The sequence below is a fragment of the Megalobrama amblycephala genome, linkage group LG12, assembly GCF_018812025.1.
Source record: "Megalobrama amblycephala isolate DHTTF-2021 linkage group LG12, ASM1881202v1, whole genome shotgun sequence".
Classification (NCBI taxonomy): Eukaryota; Metazoa; Chordata; class Actinopteri; order Cypriniformes; family Xenocyprididae; genus Megalobrama; species Megalobrama amblycephala.
Window position 1 is genome coordinate 10,376,909 of NC_063055.1, and position 13,483 is coordinate 10,390,391.

Below are 13,483 nucleotides of genomic sequence, written 5' to 3' on the forward strand. Positions count from 1 at the left end.
AAGAAGAAGAGAAAGACATTCAGTGGAACAAAAGAACCTTATTACAATCTGTCCTCTCGCGTAATTACCTTGACATATTGGAGGTACGTTGCTGTAAGAAAGAAAAAAAAAAAAAAAAAAAAAAAAGGAATCGCTTTCACAGGCTCGAGAGAATGAGAAACAAATGACTGCTAAACCGCTATTGAGTGGCAGAAAACTGATAGCTGATTTAAGTTGTTTTCTCGTGAATCTCTTTTCACAAGAATTGTTAAATGTTTATGTTGACTTTTTAAAATTGGCTTGGGTAAATCACAAGAAAGAAGCCAACACTGATGGATTTTTATACTTTTTTTTTTTTTCTCCTTAGGATTAAAGTGCTACGTTGTCGAAGACGGACAATGACTTCCTCGGAACGGAAAGGCGGGCGACGACTGCCTCTCGACGGAAATGACTCCAAATGAAATGATAGTCTGTAACAAATGACTCACAGTGAGGTGAAATTCATAAATTGAAGTTCTTGAAGCACTGAGATACCTGCGGTAAAAAATCCATGATAGTATCAATTTAAGATATGGGTTTCTGTCATTAGAGATGATGTATTCGTGAAGAGCCCTGCATTCTTTGAGAAATGTGAGTACCCAGGATCTACATTAATAGCGAAACGTCACATATACACTGTAAAAGTAGAAATGATTATAAACTACGTATGAACCAGCAAAGATAAAGACAGAATTACAACATTGTCTGACTCGATTTTGAACCAGAAGCTTAGTGAGATAAGGTGCAGCCTGGATGCAAACGATGAAATGTTCAAAAACATGAGAATATATTCCAAATGTACACTGAAATTTTCTCCCCACTAATAAATGTACTTGATTAAAAAACAAAAAACAACAAAAAAAGGGAGGCTTTTGCGTGGCAGATCTGTGGTTAATTCACAGTAAGCGATATGGCATCACAGTCAAGAACCCAAATCTGCAAAAGGGTCTTTTTTCTTTCTTTTGTTACGCCGACAAGCCACACAAACTGTTTGTGATGAAAATAAAGACGACAAGGGGAGACAAAGGACTAAAGTGTGGATGGCATGGCTCGTTGTAAGTTGTCACAATATCTTATTTCCCCTCCCCGATAAGTGCGCCCTCTACAGATGGGCTGGAGCAGAGACCCTGCTGTTGGTGTGACCAGAGGGATGAGGCTAACGTGTAACCCCCCCGAGTACCGCTGACAGTTTTACCCCACGTCCGCACACGACACCTGGCATCTCTCCACACTCACACACCAAAGTGCAGTTAAAGCAATATCAGCTCATATTACAATCACAGCTTGCTATAAAACGGAGAACACAGTTCCCAATGATTGCCAGCTGGAAAAAGGCCCTGCAGCCCAGCTCTGATTTCCACTTACCCTCCGTCCCAAGTGCAATTTACGGCTGGTAAAAGGTCTTAGGTGGTCTCCATCTCTGTAGACCCGATAACACAATAACTCTTGTCCCATGGCTAGTCCATCAAGATCACTGAAATCAAATTGGATGTGCTTTTGTTGTTTACAACAATCTTATTTTATACTTACGTCATTTTTTTTTTTTTTTTTACTGTATTGTTGTGAACTCTGGTGCAATTGTACACAAGTGATCTCAACTATACTTAAACACTGACATTAAAATACTCTCTTCGGAGTCGAATCAAAACAATTGTATTGGGCCCACATTTTACCCAACGCATCCATTTTGTTAAAACATACACTGCTGTTAAGAAGTTTGAGGACAGATTTCTTTTTTAAGAAATGAATTCTTATATTCAGCAAGGTTGCATTAAATGAATCAAAAGTGACAGTAAAGACATTCACAATATTTCAAATACATGCTGTTCTTTTGAACTTTCTATTCATCAAAGAATCCTGAAAAAAAAGTATTACTGTTTCGACAAAAATATTAAGCAACTGTTTTTAACATTCAATAAGAAATGTTTCTCAAGCCCCAAATCAGCATATTTGAATGATTTCTGAAGGATCATGTGACACTGAATACTGGAGTAATGATGCTGAAAACTCTGAAAGCTTTGCCATCACAGGAATAAATGACAACTTAAAATAGAAAACAGAATGTATTTTTGGTCAAATAAATGCAACCTTGGTGAGCATAATAGACTCACCAAAAAAAACCTTACTGACCTCAAACTTTTGAACGGTAGTGTAAATCACTTAAAAACATGTCATCGTAATTATGACTTCCGAACGCGCAGGAATTTCCCAACAGGACATGAAGGCAGCATATCGCCTAAAGCGAAAATAAAAAGTCTCAATTTAACTTTTAAAAAGTATTTTTTCACCTGGAGGGGACCGATTTCCAAAGAAACGCTGCTAATCCGTCTTCCAGGACAACCGTTTAGCGTCGCTGACTACATGCGACCTCTCCACCCCTAACAACCATCAAGAACAAGGACGGACCATCAGTAGTCATCTCAGGAAAGCAATTAACGGGAGCAATTAGGCCTAGATCGATTAATTAAATCAATCGTTCATTAAGACGACGCAGGGTGTGACCCTGTTTAAAAGTGCAACTCTTTACGTTAAGTACCTTTAGCAGATGGTCCCTGTGAAGTGACCTACCTCCCCTTAAGACTCTGACTCAAAGCCAGAATTTATGACACCTCACAAACATCCTCCTGAAACAAGACTTCTTCTGAAGGGAAACCTCTTTAGTACATTAGGACATGTTCTGACACAGAACACAAGCTGATGTGCCAAACACATTTTTTCGCACACGATTTAAAGGATCGCTCCTGTCTATCACGCGTAACATCGGACCCACCCCGAGATCCCCCATCCAAGCTTACAAAAACACGCCCCATTCACTCACAGAATGCACACCAGCATGCTAAGGCAGTGTGGAGAGAGGTAAAACTGTCAGGCAGGTTGTAAAACAGGGTCTACGAGAGTAAAAGACAGAGAGGTCTTTGGAGGGCATCAGTGGAAATCTCAATTGGCAGCGCCGGTGATTACGTGCACCTTCTCCACCAGAAGTCCTTGAGGAGTAGAATGAGCTATGGTGACAACTTCAGCGCCCCCTACAGGCCGTCATAAGGGAAGTTCTCCATCTTCACTGTCTGTTGGATGAGAAGCTTGGACTCTCGCCGTTCCTCGTTCTTGATGGATTTGTTGATATCCATGATCTTTTCGCAGATGTATTTGTTCACTTTGGATAATCGCTGGGTGATCTCTGCGCTGTCGGCTGTTTCTTGAGACACACGGTCGTACAGACACTCTGGAACAAAAAATTTGCTTATTATTATTTAAAAATTAATTACTTGCTTGTAATTTGTTCCTTTATTTCTTATTCCTGATGGTTTACTTGAATATTTACTTGAAAAATATGTTAATATTTATAATACATTTTTAAAAATGTAACAATTTTAATAATGTAACAATTTTTTTTTTTAAACGTTTCTGTTTAAATTAATATATTTATAAATTAATAATTTAGTTATTAAAATTTCAGAAATCTAATCCCAACCTAATTTTTAATGTCATTTTGATAAAAATAATAATAATAAATGTAATTTTAATAAAGTCTTTCAAAAGGTAGTGTTTACCTCGGACGATTTTGAGCTTGCTTGGTGAGAGCGGTGGTTTGGGCAAGGCATCTTTCTTCTTCTTCGTAGCGACGCCAGTCACACTGCGGTTCTTCAGGGTTTCTGTCCCCCAGATCATCACCGCCAGGTTTTTGGTGAATTTGGAGTCTCCCTGTGTCCGCTGTAGCTGGTGCCACTTCTCCTCCTCCACCCAAATCCCTCCACCCAAGTGCACCTGCAGAAGAGACGCTCTTCTTCAAATATGCAGCATACACACACTGTCACAGACAAGATTTTGCTTTCATGTTCTGCCACTTCAGTGCCATGTGCTCTATTCCCCAAAGTGTGCCTGAGACATGGTAGCTTTTCTTTCACAATGAATTAAACAGCTCCGTTTATGGAGGATGACATGCAACATTCTATGTGTAATTCAGATTCAAGCTTGTTATCAACAGTTTGTGTTGCATGTTAAACAGTTGTGCTTATAAGCTTACACAAATCTGGCTGATACTGTAAGATGTTTAATATTTAAAAAGGAATCTACAAAACAAAATCATAAATTTTGTGTTTTTATTAGTACTGCTCTAATCTGAAAATTCAATTTAGAACACTTTCTGAATGTATATAAGTGATATGATTTTATAGGAAGGAAACATGAAAACATTTAAAACATGAAGAAGAATAAGGCAGAATCAATAAATTATGAATGACTTGCTGCCATTTTGTAAATAATATGCAATCATGTAATCAATAAAGTAACTGTAGTCTGATTATAACTATTTTAAAATGTAATATCACACTAAAGATGCTTATTTAGGAACCAGCACATGATATTAGGAACCAAAGGTGTGTCAATATTCGAAAAGGATGATTTCTGTAAGATCAGTCTGTATTTTTAAATATATGTAAATATCGGTTATATCACAAGGGGTTACAAAAAAAAAAGAAGAAAAAAAAAAAAAAGAGCAATTTTTATGATCCCTATTATTTAAAAAAGGAAATAAAACAACACAAACTTTTGACCAATGAATTTCCATGACCTTTTCAGATGTTAGCAAGTTTTGTTTTACTCTATTCAAGAGAAATAATTAGCTGATGAAATATTTTTGAGCAAAGCATAACCAGAAAAATATGTATTTGTTATAGAATTTTAATTGTTTTTTTTGACCAGTTTTCCATGACATGTCCAGTGAAGATCCTGGTCTTTTGAGTTATTTAATGTCACTAGATCCTTGCCACAAGGGCCTCTGCATACTTCCTCTCCACCATCTGAGATCTAGGAACCAATTACTACATACGAGAGACGCGTCACACATAAATTCAGCGGTGAGGTGTCCGGGTTCATTAAATGCAGTAATGTGTTTTGACAGATGCCAGACCAGAGTGTTGACTTTTAAGCCACACTGTGGAGGACACGGCCCAACAAGCCATCAGGTGGGACTGATGGGCAGCTGGTGAGTAACAGCTGAGGTAATGTGCCTTCTGCTTTGTCACCCTGAGCAGTCTTCGGGCTCCAATCCAGCAGCTTTTCCCCAATGCAACTAATGTGCTTTAGGCCCTGGTCGAGCAGACAGGCTTTTCACTGCTCTTAACTTAGAGGAGATTTGCTTTTCTATGGCTACCTGTCACTCAGGGCAATTCCTGTGGTACAAATAATTAATGCCGGATATGTGTGCGTATGTGTAAAGGCCTAATTTGCTTTTGTTCTTCACGCTTGAACTGAGAACCCTTTCAGCATGTAACACAAATTCCCCCCTGTCATGCAAGGCAGGCGGAGGAACGCAAAATGCGGACCCGATGTCTGCTAACAGGGCTCAAAATCACAGCAAGCGTTCTGGTTAAAAGGCCCTCTGAGACTGACGGGGGAAGGTTGTAGAAGAGATTTCGCTAGTCAATTAGACAAACCAAACCACTGCAAAACGTTAAAAGAAACACTGAATTACTAACACGAGGAACATCAGTGAAATCACTGAACTGTCTTGTTTATACAACAGCTTAAAAGAGTGGCTGGATTGCTGTCTGTACAAACTAATGGCTGAAGTCAAGCCCCTTTTCTTTCATGTTAGCCAAGAATAACGCCTGTATCCATCAAGTAAATATCAACGATGGCAACTTTCATAACACTGGAAAATCTTGTCTCGATTAACACGTTGTTATTTAATATATGAGGTGCAAGTTACATAAATATAGTTAGGAGCAATTTTTTTAAATGTTTTTGAAAAAAGACTCTTATGCGCACCGAAGTAGCAATTTATTTGATCAAAAATACAGTAAAAAACAGTAATATTGTAAAATATTATAATTTTAAAATGTTTTGTAGTATGTATATTTTAAAATGGAATTTATTCCTATGATGGTAAAGCTAAATTTTCAGCATCTATTATTTAATGCATCCTTGCTGAATAAAAGTATTAATTTCTCGACCCAAAACTTTTGAACAGTATTGTCTTTATATATATAATTATATATTAAATATGTGTTGATTGATGGGCTGCTTTGCTGATAAAAAGAGGCTGAAATAAAGTGAACACTGACATGGATTTTTGGGATGTTTGAAAATTATTTGCCGTAGGAAAGACAGTAAAAACACACAGGCGTACATACTTTTCCATCATTGAAGGTGTAGACGGTTCTCGGGGATGGGGAGTGGGAGTGGGTGGAGCTAGTGTTGGCTTCCTCTTGACACACCTCCTGTGGTTCACTGATCGGCTCCACCACCTCTGCTTTGATTGTCTGTGTGCCATTGTCATGCATCGGCTCTAAGAAGAAAAGCAAACCACTGATCAGCATTCAGTAAAGCACAATTGAACAAGAGAAAGATGAGTGCAATCCTGAGAAAGTGTAGAAGGCAGACGTTCCCTGCTCTCTAATGACCGTTTTGAATTCAGTCCAGTGTGGCTGCAGTAAGTCCTGGCCCGCTCTCTTTGGAGCGCTGCCTGAAACATGGCTCTCCCGTGCCTCAAGACAACCGGGTCATTTTAGCTCAGTAAGCTGGCTTGGTGGCTGGCCGCACTAAGCTCTAATGTATCTGTTGAGTTTTAATAGCAGTCAGTGCACTGCACGTCTGACCCTAAAGAGCCCTGGCCAGTCTAATCTTCATCCTGCTCCACCAGCTTGCTCCAGACCACAGTCTGTTCCCCACACACACACACACACACACACACACACACACACACACACACGCATAGCAGCTGGCCGGGACAGTGGCCTCAGTGCTCTGGACACTATGTCCTCTTTAAGCAGCCTGTACTGTAGTCTTCATCTGAGAGGTAATCAGTCCCTGCAGCTTAGATATATGTGTAACATCACATCAAAAATGTTCAATTATTAGGGCTGGCTAATTATAAAGAGATGCTGAAAAAAAACTGTAATCCTAATGGCCAAAGACAGTCTAGCATATTTCCATACACAAATAATTAAAAAAATAGTGTAAAACACATTCTCCCATTCATAATAATATGAGTGCATCATCTTTCAATATATATATATATATATATATATATATATATATATATATATATATATATATATATATATATATATATATATATATATATATACATATATATATATATATATATATATATATACATACATATACATATATATATATATATATATATATACATATATATATATATATATATATATATATATATATATATATATATATATATATATATACATATATATACATATATACATATATATACACATATATATATATATATATATATATATATATATATATATATATATATATATATATATATATATATATATATATATATATATATATATACACATATATATACATACACATATATATATATACATATATATATATACACATATATATATATACACATATATATATACACATATATATATATATATATATATATATATATATATATATATATATATATATATATATATATATATATATATATATATATATATATATATATATATATATATGAAGGTTCAGCAATTCCACTTTAATGGCAATTAATAGGTCCTTTTCATTGCCATTAAAGTGAAATAACTGAACATAAACATACAAGCTTTATAAAAATGCTTATTTTGGAAGAAAATTTCAGATGGCACTTAGAGGCTTTTGCATCTGAAGTCTTCATATTTTATTTATTTATTTATTTATATATATATGTCTTTGAAATAATACAATATATTGACCTATAAAGTCACTTTTTTGTAAATTCTATTCAATGCTTTTATCTACCAATCTGCGAACTATCTTCATTTTTCTCAGCAAATATTGATGTGTGTGATTAATTTGATTAATTAATAACATAATTACATGACATAATTAATTACTTGATATGCTGAATATAAATTAAGTACTTGATATGCTAAATAATTATTAAATTAATCAAAGGATGAACATTTTAATTGACTGACAGCCCTAAAAATTATACAGGATCATATTTAAATTGCTGTCTGAAGATGTCATTCTTCATTGAATTGGACACTCACTCACTATTGCTTACTTACAGCTGACTAGCCTTTGCTGCTTTTGTACTAATTAAAAAAAAGCTCTATAAAAAAAAACATGCTAAAAGGTAAAATTACATTGTATAGCAAGCACTATAAAACGGATATTTAAGACTTTAAATTGATTGGATGAGTCGTGTCTGAAGCCGCTGTAAGATCGACTGAGCAATGGTAAGGCCTATTCAAACAGTCTGAATTTTCAATTCAGATGCACAACGGTTTTAATCTTAGGGGAGTTGTGGCCTAATGGTTAGAGAGGTTGCAGGTTCGAGTCTCAATCCCGGCAGGAAATGACTTTGAGGTGCCCCAATCGCTCCCCGGGCGCCACAGCAAAATGGCTGCCCACTGCTCTTGGTGTGTGTGTCCATGGTTTGCAGTGTGTGTTCACTACTCACTACTCCTAATGTGTATGTACTAACTGTATGGAATAAATGCAGAGGACAAATTCCGAGTAGGGGTTACCATACTTGGGCTTCAGATGTCACTTTCACTTTAGTCAAAAGAATGAATTTTCTATTATTCAGAGAAAAATCAAAATTCTGCGATTTGAACAGATCTGTTAAACAGTTTTTGCGCATATTATTTAGTTGCATCAGAGGTGTGAACAGGTCTTTAGTCGGCCTATATGTACGGTTCATGCAAATCTCACCGCTGCCAAGCCTCATGAGCAGGACGTCCTGCAGGCGTCGATTGAAATCACGGAGCTCCTTGACTTCGGTCAGCAGACTGCCGTACTCCTTCAGCTTCTTGGCCTGCTGCAGCAGCTGCCTGCGTGTGCGCTCCAGTTCCTGCTGCAGCCGTCTCATTTCTTCTTCCTGCTGCCTGTAGCTGTGCACCAGCTCCTCGTACAGGACGCGAGGCACCACGGCCTCGTCCTGTTCTTCCTCTTCCTCTGTTGTGAGTCTGTCCAGCTCCTCTCCCTCTGTGCATGAGTTGACTGCGTTCCTTTCCAGCCGTGCCACCACCGCAGCCAGGCTCTTTGAGGAGTTCGAACTGGCCCGCTGCTGTTCCTGTGACTGGACCTACATCACAAGATTGAGCATCTTGACCAGTGCAAATGGTGTACATGTAAATGATTTACTATTTGATTTTGGATATCTACCTTCCTCCAGAGGAAAGGGTTAGTTCACCCAAAAAATTAAATTTATGTCATTAATTACTCACCCTTGTGTCGTTTCAAACCTTCGTTCATCTTCGGAACACAAACTAAGATATTTTTGATGAAATCCGAGAGCTCTCTGAAAGTTAATTACCACTGTCAAGGCCCAGAAAGGTATTAAAGACATCGTTAAAATAGTCCATGTGACTACAGTGGTTCAACCTTAATTTTATGAAGCAAAGAGAATACTTTTTGTGCACAAAAACAAAACAAAAATAATAACTTTATTCAACAATTTCTTCTCATCCCAGTCATTCTCCTATGCTGTTTATATGGTAGAGAAAGTGCAGCGCTACCGGGTTCTCGCCGCTTCATAAAATTAAGGCCCCGTCCACACGGAGACGCGTTTCTGTGAATACGCACAATTTTTTTATCGAATAGGCATTTCGTCCACACGGATCCGGCGTTTTTGAAAGGTGAAACCGCTATTTTTTGAAACCGGGTCCCAGAGTGGATGAATTTGAAAACGCCGTCTTTGCGTTTTCGTGTGGACGGGGCAATCCGCATATTTTCTGAAACGATGATGTCATCACCCCACCCTAGTCAGACGCCGCTAACAGCACAAAACAGCATCAACAACAGCAATAGCAGACTCTAAATGCTTGTGTTCGTGCTGCAGAGGCTACTGAGCCAAAATAAAGCGTTATTTCTAAGCCTTGCTATAGTTTGTATTCAGCGCACAAGGTTTATGCAAGGTATAAGTCTTCTTCGCTGCTTTAAGTGCATTTCTGTGACAGAATTACAGCGCCACATAATGGTCTGGCATGTGTACTACATCATTTAGAGTCCTTTCAGTGGTTTCGTGTGGACGCAGATATTTTTTGAGACGAGGCTTCGTGTGGACGTAGCCTAAGATTGAACTATGGGGGAATCAGTGAGCTCTCCGATTTCATCAAAAATATCTTAATTTGTGTTCTGAAGATGAATGAAGGTCTTAAGGGTTTGGAAGGACTTGAGGGTGAGTGATTAATGACAGAATTTTCATTCTTGGATGAACTAACCCTTTAAGTTCCAACCCCCATCAAACACCTAATAAGGATCTTCTGGTTCACAAAATACAGTAAGCTGTACTAAGGAGTGGTCACACTAGATTTGAAAGGGGTCATAATCAAAATTTCCTTGATCTTTTAAGATAAAAGACTGATGTACTATGAAAAAACTTTAAGAATTTCAAGTCTAAAAAGAGAATTTATGGTAAACAACTACCGGGGCACTGTGATGTCACATACATTATGGACTAAGTTTAGATCAAATCTATTCCCACTATGCAAGTATGTAGAACAGAGCTCACCAAACTCAATCTTTAGTACACAAAACCCTACTCATATGCTTGCATTTACATGGGTATGAATGGAAGAACACAATGTCTAATGTGGCTTCCCTTTTAAAGCACAACTGGAAGAAAACTCCGGAAGAAGGTAGACCTCGAGGAGCTGCATCAATACATACAAAAATATCTGCTTTTTCATTTTAAAACTATTACTTACAGGCCAACACATTGCTAATTCATAAAGAATCTCATGATTTAATATTTCTTGTCACCGTAACAGGGCTATGATTACGTTCTGTGAAACACCGACTGAGTTTATAATAAACACCAAGTTCACACAAAGTAATTAAGGTATGAACTGCAAGAGCACACAAAACTGGGTCGTTAATTTAATGGACTGCACAATTAAGAAGTCAGGACGCTAAAAATACACAACAAGCCCACTGAAGAAAGAAACACATGGCCTTTCTGGTATCATGCTAAAACTGCCAGATTAAACAAAACAGACTTGAAACGTTTGAAATGTCAGGACAAATTCCATAAGCGTCAAAACATGTTCTAATATTTTTTCTTGTTTTGTTTGCAGAGTATAAAATACACTCTTAATATCAGCAGAAAATCCCTGTTGAGCCATTCCCAATCTGTCCACATGTTCCCCATCTACAAATCCAGACCAGCATCTGAAAGCTTGCAAATGTCTCCAAATCTTAAAACCTTTCTTAAAAATGGGTAGACCAACCTTTTTATGTCTAAGGGGCATTCTCTCCTCGCCAAAGTGATTCTCCACTGTGTTCCTGTTCGACATCTTGGGTATTTTCATCTTCTTTTGCATAATACTGTGCTCAAATTCCTCAATGCTTTCTGAAAAAGAGGACGGAAAACGTGTCAGAGGCGCAAATAATATTTCATCTCTGTACTCTAAAATGATGATATAGTTAAAACAAGGACACATCAGCAAGAGAAACATTTTATGAGTTTGGTGAAGTTTCCCAGTAACCTTGTAATGACACAGATGACTAGCTATTGTTGCAATAAACTATTAATGGAGCGTTTAACTTTGCAAAGCGACGTTGACGGTGCAGCATCAATATGATTTTGACAGGCGGGGTCGTCACAACTGTCAGCGTGTGATTCAGTGTCAAGTAACCAAGGCCGCTTGGAGAAGACGGACCATATAAATGTGCCTACCTAACCCCTTATCATGCCAAGTGGAAAATCATCAACCTAAGATCTCGATTGTTAACTACATATTAAAAGTTTCACACTGGCCGGGTATGGCACACGAGCCTTAAGGTCGGCCACCCACAACAGATTGCAGACTGCTTAAGTTCAAGCAAACTGATTTTAAAGCTGTACTGTACTGCAGACTTTTGTCTTTAACGAGATCAGGGTTGTAAGAGCAGGTTAAGCCACACATGTAGATTAGTAATGTATCTGAACAGTCCTGATTGAAGAGTGGCAGGAGTGAAAGTTGCTGAAGATTTTCACTGCTTGAGCAGGAAGTGTCACATGACAACAGTTCTGCCACCAACACTGATTTAAACACTACATAATATGCTGACAAGTTATGTGTGTTACAATTTAACATTATAACATGCTGACATAAGGTTTCAAGCTAACTGAACGTAAAAATGACATAAAATAACCCCTACCTGGCTGGCTAATGTGATGACAGTAACCTAGCTGCTTGAGCTAAACACAACAAAACGTTGAAATACAAAACTTTCTGGTTATCATTTATGATTTTCCGTATCTTTATCAGTTCAGATAGATTATTAGTGTTGTTGTGATGATGATTTTATTCGCTGTTTAGCTCTTATGCGCCGTCGATAAATGAAGGAAGCGTTAGCAGCAAGCTAACAATCGCTTAGCATCCTGAGCTTCTTTCTCTGCCTTTAAAACCCTCCTATCTTTCGTTTCTACTTTCATGAACTTATTCAGACGTTGTTGACGCGCCTTTCCTTTAGTTAATATTAAGATTGTCGTGCTTGTCAAACACAGTCACGATTAAATCTCTCTATTACACAAACCCCGCAATCACGATGAGCTAAAAACACCAGAATCATCAAGAAGACATCAAACCTATGACATATTCTCCGTCTATATCCATTAATCACATCAAAACACTCAGGTTAAAGGCATTAGCCTTCTCTTAACAACCCAATAAATGTGTGTTAAAGCATGTTCTTGCAACTCATATGGAATTAAAATGATGATTTTTATGGTAAGTTTTCATATTACGCAATAAATATAACATAAAGCATCACAGATAAGCGTTTCATGCACATGCAAATATGAAAATATGCTTCATATCAAAGTTGCAAGACATTTCAGATGATCCGTTAAACATTTCCGTCATGCGTGTCACTGTTATTTATTAAGATTATTATTATAGGTAAAAATAAAGACAAGAGCAGAACTCACCTGCCAGGGCGAGGATGTGTGCTTTGGCAGGATGGCCTGCGCCTCTCAGCACCACATACACCTTCTGATCATCAAAATCTCTTTTGTGCACAGGCTGGAAATCTTTCACGTCTGACACAGGTAACGCGTAGCACATGTCGTCCTCCAAGAAACGCACGAAAGCGTACATTATTTTTGTTCTTTGGTCCCTGCTCTTTGGGATAGGGTTTGACAGTTTCCCTCAAAAAAGATTTTAAAAAACATATATAAACACAAAGAGGGGGGAGACAGTGGGGAGGCCTCTGCGATCGACTGCTTTTGTCTGACTGGTGCGTATCAGTTGAGGAAATGCAGAGCCTCGTCTCTGCAGACTGTACTAATCAAATCAGATGTGATCAGAGGTTTATTTTGGGGGTTCAAAGTGTCGTTTGCCCTTAATTATTTAATAAAAAGAAATTAAATGAAAAAAAAAAAAAAAAAAACCATACAATATTAACTAAAAATAAGTTATTTGTTATTACTATTAATAATAATCATTACATAATAGTATTATTAATGAAATAGTTGTTTTATAATATATGATGTATT

At 37.4% G+C, this 13,483-nt stretch overlaps 1 protein-coding gene across 6 annotated transcripts in view; it reads right to left on the reverse strand.

Moving 5' to 3' along the window:
• The window catches only part of bend5 (BEN domain containing 5), a 408,562-nt gene that overhangs the window by 97,006 nt on the left and 298,073 nt on the right, over positions 1-13,483 (reverse strand). For 3 of the 6 annotated variants that reach the window (XM_048211501.1, XM_048211502.1, XM_048211505.1), the window contains 5 exons: positions 11,232-11,353; positions 8,713-9,085; positions 6,153-6,307; positions 3,570-3,783; positions 2,050-3,241 (listed from right to left, as the gene is read on the reverse strand). The exons of 2 other annotated variants lie outside the window; for them this stretch is intronic. In XM_048211501.1, coding sequence (XP_048067458.1) covers positions 3,045-3,241; positions 3,570-3,783; positions 6,153-6,307; positions 8,713-9,085; positions 11,232-11,353 — 1,061 coding nt within the window. In that variant the 3' untranslated portion in view covers positions 2,050-3,044. Of the gene's footprint in view, positions 1-2,049; positions 3,242-3,569; positions 3,784-6,152; positions 6,308-8,712; positions 9,086-11,231; positions 11,354-12,916; positions 13,264-13,483 lie in introns of those variants that run through there. One more of the 6 variants, XM_048211506.1, reaches the window with a different exon arrangement.